Here is a 21,649-nt window from a genome sequence, read left to right on the forward strand (position 1 = left end):
CTTTTGGCTTTAAGGTTTCTATCACAGATTCTATGGTGTCTTTCATCATCTTATATATTCTATATACAACTTACATATGGTCTCTTCTTCTTTTTTACCAAAAATTGTAAAGTTGGTGAATATTGATATAATTCATACAAATTAACAATGTTAAAGTAACTTTCATAATAGGAAAAGAAGGTTCATGTGTAAGATAATACTCGTTTCGTTCTATTTTATATGATTTAGTTTGATTTTGCGTGGAGTTTAAAAAACAAAAAGATTTTTGAAATTTATGGTCTAAAATGAGCGATAGGTGTTTGCACAGCTATAAATCATTTCATTAATAGTAAAATAGACATTTTGAAGTTAAATTAGTACTAAATATAAAAATGTATCATTTTTTTTACAACGGATCAAAAAGAAAAATTTGTCATATAAATTGGGACATGAAAATATTGTATTTTGAGTCACAAAACACGATCATTTTATGCCCTTGTTAAGTAAACAATAAGAGGTATCAAATAAGCGGATTGAATTGAATTCAAAAATGTCAAAATAGATTAAGTTAAAAAATAGACGATGCTTGAGCTGAAACGAATTGGACCGAAATGAAATAAAAATTAGGTTAAAACCCAACCCCTCAAAGTGCCTATGACAGTGTCACAGGCAATAGTATAAGAGCATGACCCCCTACCCCAGCCCCCCACCCAACAAAAAAAAAAGTGATTATGACTCAATCACCAATGTATTATTAATAATAATAAATAATGATATAAGAGTATAGTGCATGGTATTTTTATGTTACAAAAATCTTCCTAATCCTAAAAGAAGGGCAGCATTTCTGTACATTGTCGCAGCTCCTCCTATTCCTTCTTTTTTAATCTTCTAATAATATCTTTTATTTTTCTCATTTTATAATACTTACTTGTCTATCAATTTTGTTGCATTATTTATATAATATTACACTGAATATATTAGTGTTATTCAGTTTATACATATCAGCTAGGAAAAAAAAAATTAAAACTATAAGGTCTCTCTATGAAGTTTGATTTAGGCTCAATCTTTTTGAAATCGCCCTAACGATTTGAAACCCGGGGAATAATGAATCAACCTCTTTATTTTTCTCCACTTTAATCTTGGAGTTGTGGTAGAACTAGAAGTAGAGGTGGTTTTTATCATAATTTTCCTATTTAATTATTCCAGAAATCAGTGATCAATAACTACTTAAATAAATAAACAAACATAATGAAAATCCATTGAATTTGAAGCAATTTGAGCAAAGTTAAGTATTAATGTTAGAGGGAAGCTACAAAATTGCTTTTGTAGAATATTACATAGACATGAATTTTGTTTTTTATAAATGATCCTCCTAATTAAAATTCCTAAGAATTTTCAAGTTTCTCAAGAAAACAAAAAATGAGGAATTTTAATATGCTAGGCTACAAGAAAAAGAGAGGCTGTTTTTGCAAACTATTTAATGATGTCTAGGTCTATGTCCTCTTGGGCCATAATAATCTTCATGAATATTTGGTAACCAATGGTGTGATTTTTTGGCTACTTTTGAAAGTCTTCCTTTTGTGGTCAATGATGAACAATGGCCATCTTTGCAATTAGGACTAACTTCTCCAATAACTCCTTTACTACTTCCTATCAAATTAGTTTTTTCCTGCATAGTAAAAAAAAATATATATATTATTAAGACATATTATATAGTAATTAAGTTAAAAATATATTTTCTCTTAAACTTCTAGATAAGATAATCGTACATAAAGACATATATAGTCAGGACTTTTAGTTTGTAGGTTTTGAAACACAATTTTGTTTTACCTACTTGCTCATTATAGTTACTTATACATATTAAATGATTTTTTTTTCAACACAAATGAAGAATTTTAGACTAAGCTAGCTATTGGGTTCTATTGAATCCGTAAGTTCCACCCCTAGTCACATGACTAACATTTTATATACACCTCAGTCTAAAAGCCATAGAGAAAGTAGCTTCTTTATATTACATGTTTGATTCAAAAATAAATAAAAATTAAGTACATGACGAGACATGCATGTTTAAGTTTTTAGATGAAATAATCAGAGAACTCAAAAATATTAGCACTAGAATTCTAAAAGAAAATGTTGTATATATTCTCACCTGTAATTTATGTCCTTTCTTCAAGTGTCTACCTTGTGCTTCATGGATTAGAGTGGATAAATAAAGTAGAAATATAAGTAGCATTACTTGCTTCATATCTAGAATGGTATAAGAGAGATTATATCTTTTTGGATGATGAGAATATAATGATTAGCAAAAGTTGATAGAATTGGAACTTTCTTGAGGAATATATAGAAGAAATGGTGAGTTTCTAACTTCAAATCTTTAAGATATATATTGGAGTTGAATGGTGAGTGACAACAAATGGAGGTTTTGGTTTAATATATATACATAGAATTAAAGAATGACAAATCAAAGTCTAGTTCTAGGGGACCACGAAAAAGTTTATTTAACATGTTACTATTTTATTGAGGTTTATATACACGGATCACCAGGTGTGCTTGGTTGAGTAGTAAGTACTTCTTCTAGTCTTCATTTTTAATAGAAGGTTTCGAAGTTAAGTTCTAGATATGAAGTCGCTTTTGATAAGAAGCATTTTATTTTCAGTGCAGTACAAATTTAAGTTATACATATCATCACTTAAAACATATATTATACACTATCAAAAAAGATATTTACGCGTTAGACTCCTTAAAATGTGAAATTTGTAATCTTAAAATCAAGATAAATCATCTAACTACTGCGACAAATAAAAGTTACATAATAATATAAATCATCACCACACTGATTATATATATATAACTTAAGCTCTTTTTACATTGTATGTAAATTTTAACATGAAATGACATTGTTTAATGAGTATAGGTCAAAATAAGAGCCTTAGAGTAACTAAAACTTGTCACTAATTTGAATTGTGAAATCAGTGATTAATAATAATATCCCAACATGACAACTCATTGGAAATGGAAAAAAATGTAAATAGTGTTTCTCTTTCTTTTATACTATTTCCATCACTAACAACTAACCCAACATTTACTAGTTGCTAAGATTATGGTGTGTTTCCCTTGTTAGTTTGTCTACTCCTAAACCAAGAAAACTAAAACTTATATTAGCTTTCAAGTGGAAATATATATAGCTACAAATTGGCAAAAAAAAAAGTTATATAAGTATTTGTGTGTAACAAGATCTAATTTTTTCCATTGTATATTACACAGAGGAAAGAGAATGCTAAGCTGAAGAAATAGTAAGAATCGAATTCACACGTGTAGTTTGTAAATTTTCTAACAACTTCTATCATTAATAATAATATTATTAATCCTATTTAATGATGAATTAGGGGAAAAAAAGTTAGCTATCAATAATAATTTCGTTGCTAATTTCTATTTATTTTTTTAGTGATTGTAATTGAATAAATATGTACTCCTATCTCCTACCATAGTAAAGAACTCTACCTTTTGTCATATTTTTTTTCAAACATGTAATCATAACACAATTTTTGTCAATCTTTCAATTGTCTCTTGATTTGCCAAGATATAGCTAGGATTTGATGGATCAACTTCAACACATGCATATACTCCCTCCGTCCCTATTTACTTGTCCATATTTCCTTTTTTAGTTGTCCCTATTTAGTTGTCCATTTTGACAAATCAAGAAAGGACAACAAATTTTTTCCTATTATACCCTTATTTACACTTCTTGAAAATTGTAAAAGTGTATGTTGTTTCCCTCCAATTTATTTCACTTGAATTCAAATAAGTGATTGTAATTTTGAAGTGAAAAGTTGTCATAAGGGTAAAATTGTAACTTCACTGTGCTAATCATTGTTGCCTTAATCTGTGTGCCATTTCTAAAGTGGACAACTAAACAGGGACGGAGGGAGTATNCATTGGAAATGGAAAAAAATGTAAATAGTGTTTCTCTTTCTTTTATACTATTTCCATCACTAACAACTAACCCAACATTTACTAGTTGCTAAGATTATGGTGTGTTTCCCTTGTTAGTTTGTCTACTCCTAAACCAAGAAAACTAAAACTTATATTAGCTTTCAAGTGGAAATATATATAGCTACAAATTGGCAAAAAAAAAAGAAAAGAAGTTATATAAGTATTTGTGTGTAACAAGGTCTAATTAACACACATAGATTGTAATTGAATAAATATATACTCTTATCTCCTATCATAGTAAAGAACTCTACCTTTTGATATTTTTTTTTTCAAACATGTAATCATAGCACAATTTTTGTCAATCTTTCAATTGTCTCTTGATTTGCCAAGATATAGCTACGATTTGATGGATCAACTTCAACACATGCATATATTTGACATCATAAAATTGGAGATATATATACTTATTCTTCTTTGGCAGATATATAGATAATTGTACAAGTATTTCCCAATTTTCATATCATGACATCATGGATGTACAAACTACTCTTTCATTCTTAATTAACCGGCAATGAAATAAACATGAGTTGTGAGAGAGTGACAAATACTCTTTCATTCTTAATTAGAGGTTTCAGGTTTGAATAATTGAGTCTCCCTTGATATGGAATCACTTTTGTTAGGTAGTGACCAACATGAGACATTTCAATACGAATTCAAATTTAATCGAATTTCAATACAAATATCGAATATCGGATAATAATAATTAAAAAAAGACATATCAATTGGATATTAATATGCTATTAATCAATTATCAGCAGACAAAGAAACAATGTTTTTTTCCCTAGGAATTGATAAAAAAAAATTTGGACCACTTAACAGTAATTATTTTGGGACATGTTTTAGGAATGTTTAGACAATAAAAAACAGCAACTAAGCAATCTAATGTGGGAAAATAGTTGGTTTCCACTTGAATGAACTAATTGAACACTAACATACAAACTTAAAATTTTAGAAATAGAAATTTGGGTATTTAAGTTAATCTCACCAATTGGTGAACTAATTTCCAACTTCGTTTGACTTTAATTTTTGTAAATCAATTCATAACAACCTAGTAAATTTATAGTCATTGTTTTTCAAGGATTGACGTCACCTTTTATTTTTGGAGTTTTCAGGTCATGAAACAATAATTCAAGATTATCTCAGTTTTCATGTGTATTAATTCATTAAATTTTTGAAGTCAGACCATTTTTTGTTTGGCACCAAATTTTGTGGGTCCATTCGTAACGACATATTCATTGTTACTCAAGTACTGACATCACTTTTTGGGAGTTTCGAAATCACTTCAAGATTATCTAAGATTTTCATGTGTATTAGTTCATGTGTATTAACTACGTTTGATCCCAAATTTTGTGGATCCATATGAAGTGACCTGGTGAAAGAAACTCATTGTTTCTTAAGGATCGACATCGCCTTTCCCCCCTAGTTTTTGGTTCATGAAACAAAAATTTAGAATCATCTTAATTTTTTTGGTATGTATAATGTATTAGTTCATAATTTTTCGAAATAAGTAAGACAAAAACTTTGCTTAATAAATTTTCTAAAGTGAAGGCTATTTCTTAAAAAAAATGGCCTAAAGATCAAGACCAACCTATTTGTGAATTTGACCCCTAATTTCCTGGTTAATGGGCCACTCCTATCACACAGCCCATTTGCTAAAAGGTCAAGAAGTGGGCCGGCTACATTTCATTTTGAGAGTGGCTTCAAGTAATTAAGGAACGATGCGTTTGAAGTTAGGCTTGATAGTTTCGACTTAGACATAAGTCGGAGATAATCAAGTTTAACTTTAGATATAAATATTCAAAATTTGAATTGCTTAAACAAATTCATTCACAAACCTAACTTTAAACTTGTATATAGACAAATTCAATGTTTAATTTTATGGTTCCAACAATTATGACTTTTGGCATTGATATACAACACATTTCATAGATTTATATAAAAAATATTGAATTCAGATAAACTCAATTTTTATACTCCACATCCACCTTTAGACATGTATATGTGAATTTTTTTGAACTTTGAACTCGTGAGTCTGAAGTTGATTGTTGTTAAAAATTTTGTTTGTCCTTTTTATTATGTTTTATTTACAAGTTGCACCGCCATGAGAATAGTATATTAGGAAGAAAGTTAAAAATGATGTAGAAATGAGAGCCTCATCATGTGGAGAAGTCAATTTAAATACTCCTATGTTTTTTTTGAACTCAACAAAATACAGAGATCTGCCCTCGTGTGCCTCAATAGCTGATTCATCCTTTTTGTTCCTCTCTCAATCTTTGACCTTTTATTTGACCAGGGGTCGTTTGATAGTTGGTTTGACGATAAGTTATATTGGTACTAAATTTTGTATAGATAACATTATATTTGGTAATTGATCAAAAGTTAAGTTTTTTCATGTAAATTAATATTGTGTTTAGTTTATAATTTAAAAACCTGTAGAATTAATATATGTAATAAGTTATGAGGAAATTTACGTATTATTTTATATAGAATAAAAGATGAAATAACTACATATTACAATTTACATTACACAATTAAAGCCAACATGACTAATTAATACTTGCCACAAATCCAGAAAAACCATCAAGATTTCTATATAAATTATATGTCGTTCATAATACTAAATTTTTAATGAATCAACTATAGATCATCTGAAATTTTCTTTAGCATAATCAAAATAACATTTACGTGATAAAGATGGATCAAGAGATCATAATCATAATTCATGATTCAATCATAACATAAAATCATCAAATTATTATCAAGGGAGAACACCAATGATTTTTCTTTCATTTTAAATAGTATAGCTGAGGGAAAATAATAATTTAAAAAAAAGTAATTAGAGTGGACTAATTACAAAAGTGGGTTTTCTTGTTTTTACTTTGCTGTAAAGTTTTCAATCTCCAAGATAACATCTTGATTAAAGCATAATGGTGCAATAAACAAGGCTGTTTCTCAAAATTAGCAAATAAGAGTACACATTAATTAATCATGTCATTAATTTGTCTAACTAGTGCTACATGACTTGTTTTCCTCTCTCAAATTAAGCCCATACCATTAATTCTATGTATTACTATATAATATAAAACAAATTAATTACTTGTTCATTAACTTATTCATTAGTGGAGTTGTTGTTGATTGTTGTGTTGCCATGTTAACTTCCCATAATCTGAATTTCCTCGTACATGTCTTGTCTTTGTTTAATTACTTCTGAAAAATGAAACTAAGCAAGTTACGCAGATTGGTGATTTTCATTTTAGATAAAATTAAACGGTCAAAAATACATTTAAAATATCTTAAAAAAAAAATTGAATTTCATAATTGAACTATCAAATAACAAATATGCGAATTTTCTACCTGAACTATTATTTATCAGAAAGTCAAAACACACCAAAGATCCCAAAGATATAAAGATACAAGAATCAAAAGACAAATTAATAAATTGCAAGGTAGCTCATAATTCAAGAAGAGCTCCTTTAGTTTAGGGTTTATTAAGCTCTCAACACAAGGAGATAGAGGAAAATTTGTATTCAATATATATGGGGGACCAAAGTCCATGTTCTCTTATCTTACTCTTTTTTTTTTCTTTTTTTTCATATTTTTTGGTCTCTCTACATGTTAATTAAAATAATTTAAAACCTGCGATAGCTAATTAATAAGTTTTTACATAATTAATATAATTTAATTTGTTGTAATATGTTGTCTTATCTTTTTCAGGTTATTAATCTCACTTATTATTGTAAATAGTTTTAGTTATCTTTTCAATGGTCTTTATTGTAATAGTGTAAAGATTCTACATTGCAAGTATATAAAAAAGTTAAACCTTATAGTATAAATTATAATTAAGCTCAGAGACAAAATGTTGTGTGTATGTACCCAAGGAATAATTAATTAATATATTTTCCATTTTCTCTGATCTCTTGTGATTCTCCTTAAATACACTATATCATTAATTCCATACTATAGTTCCCCTCTTTCTCCAATCAAAGCTTAGATATTCATGTCCATAGGTCAAGTGTTTGAGTCTTTGAACAACGTCGGATTCAGAATTTGAAGTTTTTGAATTTCTACGACAATCTTCTGAGAATAATTGTTTATGTGATTATGGTAAGGTTTGGTTCCATTTCTTTCATCTTCTATGTGATTATATTGAATTATTCCTTAAACAAAACAATACTTTTGCTCCTTAAGTTTCTTTATTGATTAGTATATCAACATCTACTAATTGATTATATTTTTGTGTATAGGGAATTCAAAAGCCATCATGGTTGAAAGCTCTTTATGTGGAGAAATTCTTTGTGCCATGTTCAATTCATGAAAGTGCAAAGAAGAATGAGAAGAATGTTTGTTGTTTGGATTGCAATATTAGTATTTGTCCTCATTGTGTCACTTCTCATCGTGTCCATAGATTGCTTCAAATTAGACGTTATGTATATCATGAGGTTGTTCGATTAGAAGATATAGAGAACCTTATTGATTGCTCCAATATTCAGGTACGTTATTCATTTAAAAGATAAATACTATCAGAAAATTGCTAATCTGTGATGGAAATTTGGCTTGTTGGTAACATTTCCGATGACTTTTCCATTCTCTGATGAGCCAAATTCTGAAAGGACGTCCATTGAAAATTAGCGATTTTCTAATAGTAAATTGCTTTATTTATTGTACTTTTGCCAACAATATAATGTTCTTGATTGTTGGCTTTTCTATTAATAAGAATAAAAATAATGTTGTTTAATTGTTTATAATTTTGCTAGGCCTATACAATAAACAATGCTAAAGTGGTTTTTATCAAGAAGAGGCCTCAAAATAGGCAATTCAAAGGAGGAAACTATTGCACTTCTTGTGATAGAAGTCTTCAAGAACCATTTATTCATTGCTCTCTTGGATGCAAGGTAATTTTCTTTAATTTTAAGAATTTTTGTGTTTTGGGATTCAAACTAGGGGTCGTTTGGTAGCTGGTTAGAGTTATACAAGTATAATTAGTAATGTAGAAACTAGTTATGAGTGAATCTATGAAATAGTTTATGTATTAGTTATGCGGAAATTAATTATTCCATCTTCTATTTCTTGCATAAAATACATAGATTCTCTTATAAATTTTATACGTGAATAAAATACATGTATTAGTTATAATTGTTCGGGTTTCTAAATTATCAACCAAACGTCGTATTAATTTTATACGTGAATAACTTATTTCCTATCTACCTATCAATTACCAAACATCATTTAAGTTATACGAAAATTAACACATAGATAATTTGTTTCTCATCCAACTACCAAATAAACTCTTTTAAGTACTCATATCTACTTAATCATATTCTTATCATAGTTGATTCCTAATAAATATGACCAAAATTTATAAATGCAATCTCAAAATAAATGCATAATTACACTTAACTTGACTTTCTCCAAACATCAAGTAAGTTGAGTGTATTTACTACAATTAAAGTCATTTTCCATGGAAAATTTGAAAGAAAAAAAATTGGTGTTGGGGTTGATGAATGCAAATTTTGGGTAGTAAAGATAAATAAAATGAAATCACTTTCACAATTTTATTTGCAAGTGTTTTCTTGCTAACCAAAAACCAGAAAATGACTTTCTTTATGTAAATATTTCCCTAAAAAATGACTTTCATTATATCGATCAGCTGAAATAACTTATTGGTTGACAATAATTTAATTTGTTTGTCATTATCAGGTAGATTTTGTGCTAAAGCACCACAAGGACCTTTCCCCATTTCTAAGAAGATGCACAATTCTACAACTTAGTTCTGACTTCTTTATCCCTCAAGATATGGGCGACGATGACATGGCCATCGACACAGCCCATTCAACGATCGTGGACAATGACGAGCCATGGAGCTCGTCATCGTCCACGGGCTCGGGATCAGAGAACATGAGCTTTCCATGCACTGAGTTTGTAAGGAAGAAGAGAAGTGGAATGCATGTTTGTGGAAGATCAGCTAATAATTGTAACAACATTACAGAAGAAGATATGGCTACTAGTATAAGTAGAAGAAAAGGCATTCCTCAAAGATCTCCATTATGTTAGAATATTAATTAGTCGTTTTTTCAACCTTAATTTGGTTTAACAATTCAATGTTTTAGAATAATGAAAAAGACACTTATTAATTTTATTCTAAAAGGGTTTGAATTTTGGTGTTAGTTAATTAATTACTTGGTTGGTTGGGGTGTTTTGTCTTAATTGCACCACGTGATATTCCCTCTTCGTAGTTCATTCTTTTACTTGTTTGGTAATTTCAAAATTCCAACATCATATAATATAATAGTTGGAATTGTCAATTTGGAATCTTGAATTGTTTTATTCAATGATTTCTATGCGTACGAATTTCTACAGTCACGTAAATCAATTTTTACAATCCGTTACAAATGTTCTTTCAAGTTATATATATATGACTCTTTTCATCGAAGATCGATAAAGGAACATGGTTCATTTGTCTAATAATTATACTTTGGGATGCCATTGAACTCATTGACGGTTGTGAGTTATTGTTATTAAATTTTTTAACACATATACAAGGTTTGAGTCAAAGTTATTGGGTTAGGCTGAGCCAGTAGTGCTAATACTATACATACACCTACTAGAAAGTGTAATGCACAATACTCATATACTCACTATATAGTTGTTAGGATTTGGTGTGTGGTACAAACAAGTTGATGTGTTTGTATTTAGCTTTACCGTCTTTGTAAGTGAATATTTGTGGAATTTCAGTTGCTCATGAACTTAATCTTTGCAACAACTCTTACCACGATAATCGACTATATTGACTCTTTATTATCTTGCCATCTCCAGCACTAGAGTTCGTTTGGATAATCAACACAACAATTACATCTCAGTTTCAAGGTAATTGGAATTTGGAATCAACAATATAAATCTTTGAATATCTAGCTATATTTTCCTTCGTTTATACCCCGTTTCACTAATTTGAGGATTCTCTAGCACTCAAACAAAGTCTAGGTATCAAAATATCACATGTACATGGACTCGTAGGAATCCATGGCACAACAAACATTATACGTATATCATGTATACATGGACTCGTAGGAATCCATGGCACAACAAACATTATATGTATATCACGTATACATGGACTCGTAGGAATCCATGGCACAACAAACATTATATGTTTCAGTAAGATACGAAGACAACAGTGTGAGAACTATCAATTTTATTGATGCATCGTAAACTATTACTAATATAACTAGTGAGGATAACTTCCTGAGTCCTGTTTGTGTTAGGAGCTAAGAGTAATGGAGTTTCTGAGTTGGGAATAATGCCATTTGCAGATGTACTATAGTCTATCCAAGAATACCTGCATTGCATGGTGGCAATCCTCGACGCCAGTCCATAATAACCAGAGTTGCTATGCTATGTGAGAGGGCAGCTGCAACGACGAGTACATGGAAGATTTGATGGCTCTGTCCAACAAGGTCAAATGTACCAGGTTTCCATCTCTCTGGAAACCTTGTAACGTAGAACACTGCTCCAGCAGCATATAAAAGGCCCATGGTGATCTCGTAGACTAGAGCCACGAGTACTTGTGGGTGATGAAAGTAGAGGGAAACAGCATGTGCTGCAGGAATCACACCTGAGAAACCCATAGCAAGGAACAGAACAGCCCTGAATGATCTAAATGTACCAGAGGTGAGAGCCGGGGCAAAAAGGGTGATAATGACAAGGATACCGACTATAGTAATGGAGGATAGGTAAAGGAGACACCAGTGTGGCTGACAACAGAAAGTGTAATATACGGGAGCGAAGAATGAACAGATGATCATGATAGAAATCCCAGAGTAATCGAGACGCCAGAAGAAGAGGGTAAATTTATGGGAGTGGCAAGCAAATAGGTGAGAGACAGAGCTGAAGACCAAACAGATCATAGCTCCTCCTAAGAAAACAAACCAAGGCCATATGGCAACTTCATAACCATCTCCATATGCACCTAGAAATGAGGGGTCTGAGATCTGACTAGTGTAAGAATCCTGCAAAACAGTAATTAAATTTTACGATGAGATGATGCTTAGTTTTTTACCGCTTAACATTCGCATGACACAAACAATTTTTTTCCCAAAATATGATAGAGGTTAAGATGCATCACTTCTTTCCACTCAATAATGTTAGTTATACTGGAACCCCTCCTTCGAGGGCCGCACCTAGATATATAGTAAAAGGTTACCATTTTGCAACTGTAGAAGCTAAGTAATGTCACAAAGCTGGCCTGGAGCCTGGAGCCTGGAGGTAGTGGCAAGTAGGACGTCATCAATGCTTTTACAACAAAATCTTAGAAGATAGGCAGTATTAATACGTTTGGCAATAAACTCAATTATTTTCAGTAGGAACCACCTTTTGTGGTCTCCGAAAAAAAAGAGTCTTTGTGACTTCACCATTACTGGTCTAGCATTTTGGATTTATGGAGCAGCCAAGAAAGTTATAGTCCATTCAAGTCCATGAAACTTTTTGACAACGAAAGATATCATGAATGGTATCTGACTGCCCAGGATCTCTTAACTGAAATTGAGACCACCTTTTTTAACTACTCATCAACATCAAGAATTGAGAGAGCTTGATATGACACTACATTTTATCTGATGTTCAACTCAGGTGTTCCAACTTAAAGTGTAACAATACAAACAACCAGCCTGGTTGTAACCACAGATTTCTTATTGCAAACAACTCTTTTATCTTTCCTTGAATTTTAATCATTCTACTTTTAAGACAGTCTGCATAGTTCATATCTATACTTCAACAAAATGTTGACCTCCTCTATTTTTAAATTTGCTACTAATAACATCAATACAGACATATATATCACCCCAAATTCCTGATTATGATAAAATTCCAAATAATTTGTATAGCAGTTAGGTTGGATGAATTGCATATACAGCAATACCAAGGACAATGCCATGACGAAGTGGCCTTATTATTAGTGAAACATATAGTCAGAGAATTTTATGGCACTTGGAATGCTTTGTAACTGTTTTGAGTTGACACGTTTGGTCACCCTCAAAATTTTTACCTACCTATCAGGTAAAAAACATTTGGCTTTGGAAATGGAGTTAAGGTATTTATATATATGTCTCTACATTGTCAGTGTCACCATTTCCAAAAATCTGACTTTGCTAACTCTTTCGTCAAATTTAATAACTATATCCATATGGACCCCTAAGAAGTCTTTGATTGTGACAATGACATTATTGGAGTGATCAAGCAAATTTTATTGGGGTTAACTGGTTCGCAGGGTGGGATAAGCATGATCTAATGGATATCCCACGGGTAGCTGGGATATCTCAAGGTTTTATATTTTCTCACATTCTACATGGGATTACTATCCCATCATTTTCGTATAAATAGTGGGATTAAATAATTCTGTGATTAGCTAATACCTCAAATTAAGCATAAAACAAAATTACAGCTCAAATTTTATTGTGAAAATAGGGAAAAGGGTCTGATATACCCCTCAACTTTGTTATTTGGAGCTGAAATTCCCCTTGCTATGAAAGTGGCTCATATATATCCTTACCGTTATACAAACGGTTCACATATACTCCTACCGTTACAAAATGAGCTCACATATACCCTTCATTTAACGGGAGTGAAAATATTAGTTTTAAATTTATACATTTAACCTTTAATTTTTTTAAAATCATTTAGGGATGTATATGATCCTTCTAGGAAAGTTCAAGGTATATTTTAATTTTTTTCATACATAAATTGTTTTTTTGACTTCTTTGATTATCATTATTTGAGTTTCTTATTCTTAATTTATTTTTTCTTTTATTCCTTAATATAAGAAAAAAATTTAAAACAATTTTTTTTGCCATATTATAATTTAAAACTATTTTTCGGCTATATTGTAATTTAATTTTTGTATTTGGAAAAAAATTTGGGTCATCTATAATAAATTTTACAAGAATATTAGTGAAACATAAATAAATTTGACTATCAAAATAATAAATCTAAATTAGTCATTGAAACAAAAAAAAAAGTCAAAAAGATATATGTTTGAGGAGCAAGTATACCCATATGGGATTATATTTTGTTTAAAAATATTATTAAGAAATTAAACTAAGATTAATTTTTTCACTTCCGTTAGAGAAAATGGTATATGTGAGCTATTTCTATACCAGTAGGAGTATATATGAGCCACTTTCATAACGAGGGGTATATCAACTCTAAATGACAAAGTTAAAAGGTATATCAAGCCCTTTTCCCGTGAAAATATTATACTAATTATCCACGTATCAAACGACCCTTAGACCCAAAAGCTTACATATCTTTTTCTCCTGTCCATTGTGGAGTATTTTTTATATCAAATCATCAAACAATCATTATTTTTTATGAAAAAAAGAGCTAAAGCTGATGTCCAAATAGTAAAAGGCTATGTTGAATCACTTTGTATTGTTATTGTCAAACAACAACAATAGCATATTAATGAAATCTTACGAATATGCAATATGCACCCATACTCTTACCTTATAAAGATATAAGAATTGTTTTCGATAAATTTTCAGCTTTAGACATTATCAATGTCACTAATTAATAAAATAAACTCAAATCTTAAAAGATTCTACAAAGGAGAAATACATATAAGTAAATAACAAATTCAAAATTTGCATAGTTGAGATACAGCTAAAATACTTAAATTCATCACATCAAAAATCTTAACACGCAAAAATATATATTCGAATTCTTATAAGATAAAAAAGAGCTAGTTAAGAGGACCCGTGAAAACGGTGAAATAGCAAGATTCATTGCACAGCTCAGCTATATTTCTAAAGTATTCCAAAAGTAGGATCCACGAAAAGCCCATACTTTTCGAAAAGTGGTGTCATCTCATGTCTTTTACCGTCTTTATCTAAGCTAAAAAAAAAATGTACTGAATTTTTAACAAAACACGTAACGAACGGTTTAAGTAAAGTAAGGTCTAGTAAGATACACTTATTATGTTGAGGATTTTATTATTATTAATAAAAGGCCACTAAACACTCGGTGTAAATGGTATAAATTATTTTTTTAAAAACGATTACTCACCGGAAAAGAATCAGCTGAGCCATTGCTCTTAATGGTCGGCCACCGTCCCACACCCGCCGGTCTGTTTTTAGAATAGTACGTGTATCTCTTTAACCAATGTGTGAAATGACAAAAAAGGACATAAAATATCATTGAAATTACGAAAACGAACCTGGAGAAACCAGCAAGGAGAGTCTCCATTGCCGTCTTCTTCATCAAGCTCGTTACCGTCAACGTCACAAACACCACAAAACCTACCAAATGCCTACGATATTTTATAGCATATGATTAATATAACTCGAAAATCAGCTAAATTCAAATGAGTGAAATTGAATTCTCGCATTGTGCGAGAAGTTTCTTCAAATTGTAAAATCAGAGCTAAAAAAACTCAAAAATCGATTTGATTCAAATGCAAAGGAGTGAAACTAAGAGTCAAGTTGTGAAAATAGAGATTCTCTGAATTCGAAATTAGTAAAATAAAAACTAAAAAAGCTCGAAAATTATCCAAATTCAAATGCAAATGAGTGAAATTAAGAGTCTAATTGTGCAAATGGAGGATCCTACAAATTTGAAGTTAGTAAAATGAGAGCTAAAAAAGCTGGAAAATCAACGACATTCAAATGCAAATGAGTGTGAGAGTATCGTTGTGCAAATGGAAGATAAGCTCCTACAAATTTGAAATTCGTACAATGAGAGCTAAAAAAAACTTGAAAATCAACGCAATTCATATGCAAAATGAAGTGAAAATTTGAATTTCGAACTTACGTCCAAATATTGAGAGTCTCGTTATGCCAAGAGAAGACGCTAAGAGCTACCTCCTTAAGAGGCCATTCACAACGATAATAGTTTCTGATGAACTCATTATCTTGAAGATACACCGGTAATTCCTCGAATTTCATCAATCTACGCTTCAACTTCTTCTCCTCCTCCTTATAACTATTCATCTTCTTCTCCTTCAATATTGCCGATTCAGTAATCTCTGTTTTTTCGATTTTCGAGCTCTTCTTAGTTCCTTTGTTCATCATGCTTTTCATCGCCGCTGCCGGCAAGAGATCTCAGATTCCGGCGACTTTTCACCGGAAATTTCCGAGTTTGTTTGTGTTTCGTCAGCGACGAACTAATATGAAAGGCGTGACTTCCACTCAACTTTTTTTTCTACTTATTTATACTTTAGTAAGAGACAGTTGGAAAAATAGTTTAACAAACAAATATTTACTTTTTTATGCCTTGAGAGCACATATAAAAAAGCACACTTAATACTAAAAATTAGCAAATTTTATTAAATAAATAAATATATTTTTTGTTAGTATTAACTTTGCTTAGAAAAGAAATGTTGAGAGGAATCCAAAGATCGCAACGACTTAGGTTGTTCCTTCTTCAATCAAAAGTCTCAATTTCGAGCTTTGATTATGAGAAAAAAAAAAGATTTCATGAATTGAATTATGCTACCAAATATGAGCACACTGGACGATTGACAAGACGACCAGATTAAGTCGACGGACGGCATCTCCATGAGAGGCAAGAGTTGCGACGCATGAGACTTGTTACATGCGGTAACGACTTTAGAGACTAGGGACTGTAATTTTAGTCTTTAGATTTGGGAATTGAATTTTAGTTTAGGTAATTTTAAATTTAGGGTAATGGAGATTGGGTTTGGGTCACTCAAAATTCCCCTTAATTGGGCCAGATTGATATTGGGCTTGGCCTCACTTCCAATAGATCTAGTTATTAGTATTAGAATCCCTTAGTATTATTAGAGTAAGAGACTATAGTGTCATTAAATTTGATTTTTCGGTTAAACCGAATTTAATTTGTTAAAAACCGAAACTGAATAACTAAAATATTAAATTTTCAAACCGAAACCGACCGAATAAATCGAAAAAACTACGCTACGATTCTTCTTCTATTATGAAATTTCTAGTTAGAATGAACACTGCTCTGCTGCATGAAAACCGAAATCGAAATTAAAAAAAAGTTCGATTCGGTGGTTTTTTTCGGTTTGAACCGGATTATGCCCAATCCTAGTTTCAATACGTATACATACATGAGATGTCGAACCCCTAAAAGTAACAAAAATGTTTAGAAGAAAGTACAATTAACACTCAAAAAAAATGATAAAACGAACTACATTTTATACGTTTTTGGTTATATACTACTTAGACCTATGGATACAACATATATGTAGGCGTAAAATTATGATGATTGAATATATGTTAGTACTCTATAATCCAAAGTTACACTGGAAAAAATGGTTATGTGTGAGAGATAACATATCTTGTATGCGAGCGGACTTAGCTTTAGAATTATATGTAATCATAGCTTGGATCAAATTTTCATTTAGTTTTATTTGTCATATTTAGATTTGATATATTTATTAAAAAAATTATTGAATTTTAAACACATTCAAATGAATGGCTTGTACTATGACGTAGATTCATATATAGTTGTAACAAGACATAGGAGTTCCATCTTTATTTTGTTATCAAATTTGTACAATTAGAAATTCAAACGAATTAGTACATGTAAATCAAGTATAATGCATTGGCGTTTCTTTTTATTTTAAGTTGTTTAGAAGTAGCTTGAATTATAATTAATTAAAAGTAGTTTACGTGGCATCGAAGCAAATTTTATAAATAAGTATTTATGTGTTTAGCTTTAAAATAACATTTGAAATGAGTAGAAGAAGAATAATTTGCTTTTATTTTCCTTCTAAAAAAGGAGTTACATATGACCCAAAAGATATTTATATAACAAGATGTTAATTTGCTTATACATATTCATTATATTGGGAAAAATATATTAAAACAATGGAGGATGAGTTAATTTACTAAGGAAAATATCAAAACAAAGTTTAAAGAGTTCAAATTCTTGAAAGCTAGTCTAGTTGCCAATATATACTTAGTATAAGAACGAATTGATGTCAAAGTAAACATTATGAAAGGATGAAGTATTGAGACATTTCTTCCATTTTTTTTCTTGTTTTTAAAGGGTATGAATTAAAAAGTAAGTACATGAAAATGAATTTGGGATCAAATGCTTGAAAGTTAGTTAAGTAGCTAATATAATTAGCATAAGAACGAATTGATATCAAATTAAACATTCTGAAAGGATAAGGACATTTTAAAAAAAAATAAAAAATAAAATAAAATAAAAGTAAAGTACATGAAAATGAATTGGGAAAAGGGGATCTTAGCAAGCTTAGTTTGTTAGCTACCTGAATTCTAACCCTGTTGGTGAAGGTTCGATTAGACTAGAAGAGTGAAAGAAAAAAATTTCAACCCACAATCCGCCTCATTTAATTTCTTTAAAAAATTATTTCAACCCAAATAAATTCCTCTTTCTCCATTATCTAACATTTTCTTAACATAAATAGTCAAATTTTCTGATTTCGGGAATCGAGTTCCAAAAATAAGCTATTATCTTTTACTACTTTGTTTCTTGAAGAATAGACAACTAAGTAGTAAAAAAGTTGGGTTATTATTAAGTCAATTTGAATAATTTTCAACATTACATTTACTTACCGTGAGAGAAAATTGAATAAATCACTAATGGCAATTAAGAGTATTATTTTAGGATAAATATATTTAATAAGCATATACTATATAATGAAGAGGAGAAATTATGTACTTGAAACTTTATTTGCATTTTATATATATATATTTGTTGTTTTTTATAAACTAAAATAATGAGTGATTTTTTTTAAAATTTTTAAAAATATTTTGTTAGATAGAGAATCAAAGCTTGACACAACTATATCATGGCCCCTTAGATCTTAGTGTGCTAACTTGATAGAAGAATCACAAAAGATGTATGGGGATCTTAGTGTGCTAACCCGATATAAGAATAATAGGACAAAAGATGTATGAGTTGGTGAGGTGGAAACAATTTTACAATGTCGTCGATGATGTGATGGTAATTTTTGATTCGAGATTTAAAGACGTCCTATTCATACTTGTGTCTTACAAATGTTGATTAATACTGAATTTTATAGGGTGTATCAAGTAGAACGAACATATACAGCTAAATCATGCATTTATTCTTCTCCTTGTTGAGAGCTGACGACCAGAGACTACTTTTAATTTTCAAATTAGGGAAAGTCACTATTTCACTACAGGATGTTGCTATTCTTTATGAATTATCGTGTAGTAGCATATTATATGTGAAAAGTTGTTTGGTTTTCGACCATAGGATGACAAGTTGGACGTAAGTAGGCTTGATATAAGTGCACTGAAAAATCACGAGGAAATTTGGTAAGATTTATGATGATAAAGATGAGATAATTATTTATCAACTTGCTAGGCGTTAGGTGAAATTGATGATTTGAATATCTTGTTTTCTAACACATCAACAGTTGACATATTTGATGCATCTTGATAATATCAGCCAAAATGGCACATATANTGATGTGATGGTAATTTTTGATTCGAGATTTAAAGACGTCCTATTCATACTTGTGTCTTACAAATGTTGATTAATACTGAATTTTATAGGGTGTATCAAGTAGAACGAACATATACAGCTAAATCATGCATTTATTCTTCTCCTTGTTGAGAGCTGACGACCAGAGACTACTTTTAATTTTTAAATTAGGGAAAGTCACTATTTCACTACATGATGTTGCTATTCTTTATGAATTACCGTGTAGTAGCAGATTATATGTGAAAAGTTGTTTGGGTTTAGACCATAGGATGACAAGTTGGACGGAAGTAGGCTTGATATAAGTGCACTGAAAAATCACTTGAAGAAATTTAGTGAGATTTATGATGATAAAGATGAGATAATTATTTATCAACTTGCTAGGCGTTAGATGAAATTGATGATTTGGATATCTTGTTTTCTAACACATCAACAAACATGGTTAAGTTGACATATTTGATGCATCTCGATAATATCAGCCAAAATGATACATATAATTGAGACAGTTTTGTGTTGGTATGCTTGTATCATGCATTATGTCGTGCTTCCAAGTCTAAGAAATAAGTGTTTTTACCACTTTTACAGGTATGTATTTTGTAATATTATCATTGTCATTGATATGTTGATTTTTATAAAAGTATAATAATTGTATTCATTTTTTTTTATGTATACTCAAATATGGTCATGAAATATAATAAAGATTGTTCATCATTATCGACGTCAGGCTAGACATGGTGTTATAATCTTCTCGGGTGATCCATCAAATCCCCATATGCCAGTAAATGGAGCATACAACTTAGTTGGACGCATTCACCCCAACATATGTTGTCGTTGTATCGAGATCAATTGGATAATCTTGTAGATGAACAAGTATGACATGCAAACTCTATATATTGTTGTATAATAATTGTTACCAAGTATTTTTTTTTACTACCGATATGTTATTAGTTAATGTTATCAGTTAGTTTGGGAGCTCTATACTTTTGATGTGATAGAGAACTTTACCGATTATTATTTTTTAGAACAACATTTAAGACATGTTGTGTTACCACTACTATATAGGATGTAGTGGAGATGCATCAATTCAACAGGAATCTTAGACAATTTGAGATACATCAAAACATTCTTATGCCTTGTAACTATCCGTTCCCTTGTTACAAATAAATTAATTGTAAAAAAATTAGGTAAAAAAAAAGGATCAATTTGGACCGCCATAGTGGGGTGGGCCCGATTGACCTTCAGTAAATGTAGAAAAAATCCCTAAATCGTACATAATCATCCAAAAATGTTTTGGAAAATATAAAAATCGACCTATGACAAATTTCAGTAGTTTTTCATCAGAAATCTTTGTAAAGTAAGCAATCTGATCCCCTATTTTTTGTATTTTGTTTTCCTACTTTTGTAACTTGATTTTCTACTTTTATAGTTCAATTTCGTATTTTTGTAGTTTGATTTTCTACTTTTTGTAGTTCGATCCAGTACTTTTGTAGTTCAATTTCATATATTTATAGTTTAATTATATCCTTTCTATATGATGAAAACTACATAAATTACTAACAAAATTCTTAAAACCCAAGAGACTAGATAAGGCACAACATTGGTGATGCGAACCAATATAAATTTGCTTTGTGTTCTTTTACCTTTATGCTTAATTTCTTATTTTTATCTGTCTCACTTATATGGAAGAAAGTCAACTATCCTTCATTGACAGTCAGCTAATAAAGAGTTTTTTTAATTCATCCGACCTCATTCTTAACTTTCATGATTGTGGTTTAATTATCAATTAACGATGGATCGTAATCAATTTTTAATTTAATAATAGGAAAAAGATGGTTAAAATTAAACTTTAACTTGGTATCCTTAATTAATTAATAAGTAGTAGAGTAATAATTAGGTTAGGCGTTAAAACAAAATTTTGTACCCTTTTTTCCTTTCCAAATACAGTTTAACTTTTTACTCCTTTGTTTGAGCAATGCATCAACGATTAAGCTAAATTTCACGGATGTTCTCTAGCTAGTGAATGTTTTGGGCTGATCACCAACATTTTCTTGAGGCTTTGAGGTGGTGTTGAGAAAAAACTAACTTGGTTCAAGTGTTTGATGCAAGACAAACTCGGGTATGTCCGTCTATATGCTATTTTTACTAAATCTTTTGCACTTGTTGTCTCTCACATCAACAATAAATCAATCTATTAGCGTTAACCCAAAAAAAGAGCACTAACCTTTTGCCC

The 21,649-nt window shown here is 30.3% G+C and overlaps 2 protein-coding genes across 2 annotated transcripts; one reads left to right on the plus strand and one right to left on the minus strand.

Moving 5' to 3' along the window:
• The first annotated feature begins 7,761 nt into the window (after positions 1–7,761).
• Positions 7,762–10,095, plus strand: LOC125850364 (protein RGF1 INDUCIBLE TRANSCRIPTION FACTOR 1-like). The gene is made up of 4 exons (XM_049530215.1): positions 7,762–8,076; positions 8,217–8,462; positions 8,727–8,864; positions 9,670–10,095. Exons 1-4 carry the CDS (start codon positions 8,074–8,076, stop codon positions 10,021–10,023), a joined length of 741 nt encoding a protein of 246 aa, XP_049386172.1. The 5' UTR covers positions 7,762–8,073; the 3' UTR covers positions 10,024–10,095.
• Positions 10,096–11,067: 972 nt separating this feature from the next.
• Positions 11,068–16,149, minus strand: LOC125850387 (heptahelical transmembrane protein 2-like). The gene is made up of 4 exons (XM_049530242.1): positions 15,769–16,149; positions 15,176–15,268; positions 15,025–15,085; positions 11,068–11,975 (listed from the first exon to the last, which is right to left on the minus strand). The coding sequence occupies exons 1-4, from the start codon at positions 16,035–16,037 to the stop codon at positions 11,292–11,294; spliced, it is 1,107 nt and encodes a 368-aa protein (XP_049386199.1). The 5' UTR covers positions 16,038–16,149; the 3' UTR covers positions 11,068–11,291.
• Between the last annotated feature and the right edge of the window lie 5,500 nt (positions 16,150–21,649).

The sequence above is a fragment of the Solanum stenotomum genome, unplaced genomic scaffold (assembly GCF_019186545.1).
Source record: "Solanum stenotomum isolate F172 unplaced genomic scaffold, ASM1918654v1 scaffold16320, whole genome shotgun sequence".
Lineage (NCBI taxonomy): Eukaryota > Viridiplantae > Streptophyta > Magnoliopsida > Solanales > Solanaceae > Solanum > Solanum stenotomum.

Excerpts from the sequence above, each read along its gene's own strand:
- LOC125850364 (XM_049530215.1), top strand. Across the intron at positions 8,463-8,726 it reads TTGATTGCTCCAATATTCAG|GCCTATACAATAAACAATGC; the intron begins GTACGTTATTCA and ends TAATTTTGCTAG. Across the intron at positions 8,865-9,669 it reads ATTGCTCTCTTGGATGCAAG|GTAGATTTTGTGCTAAAGCA; the intron begins GTAATTTTCTTT and ends TGTCATTATCAG.
- LOC125850387 (XM_049530242.1), bottom strand. The coding sequence starts at position 16,037 with ATGAAAAGCATGATGAACAAAGGAACTAAGAAGAGCTCGAAAATCGAA. Across the intron at positions 15,086-15,175 it reads CTCCTTGCTGGTTTCTCCAG|ACCGGCGGGTGTGGGACGGT; the intron begins GTTCGTTTTCGT and ends TTCTAAAAACAG. Across the intron at positions 11,976-15,024 it reads GCTCAGCTGATTCTTTTCCG|GATTCTTACACTAGTCAGAT; the intron begins GTGAGTAATCGT and ends ACTGTTTTGCAG.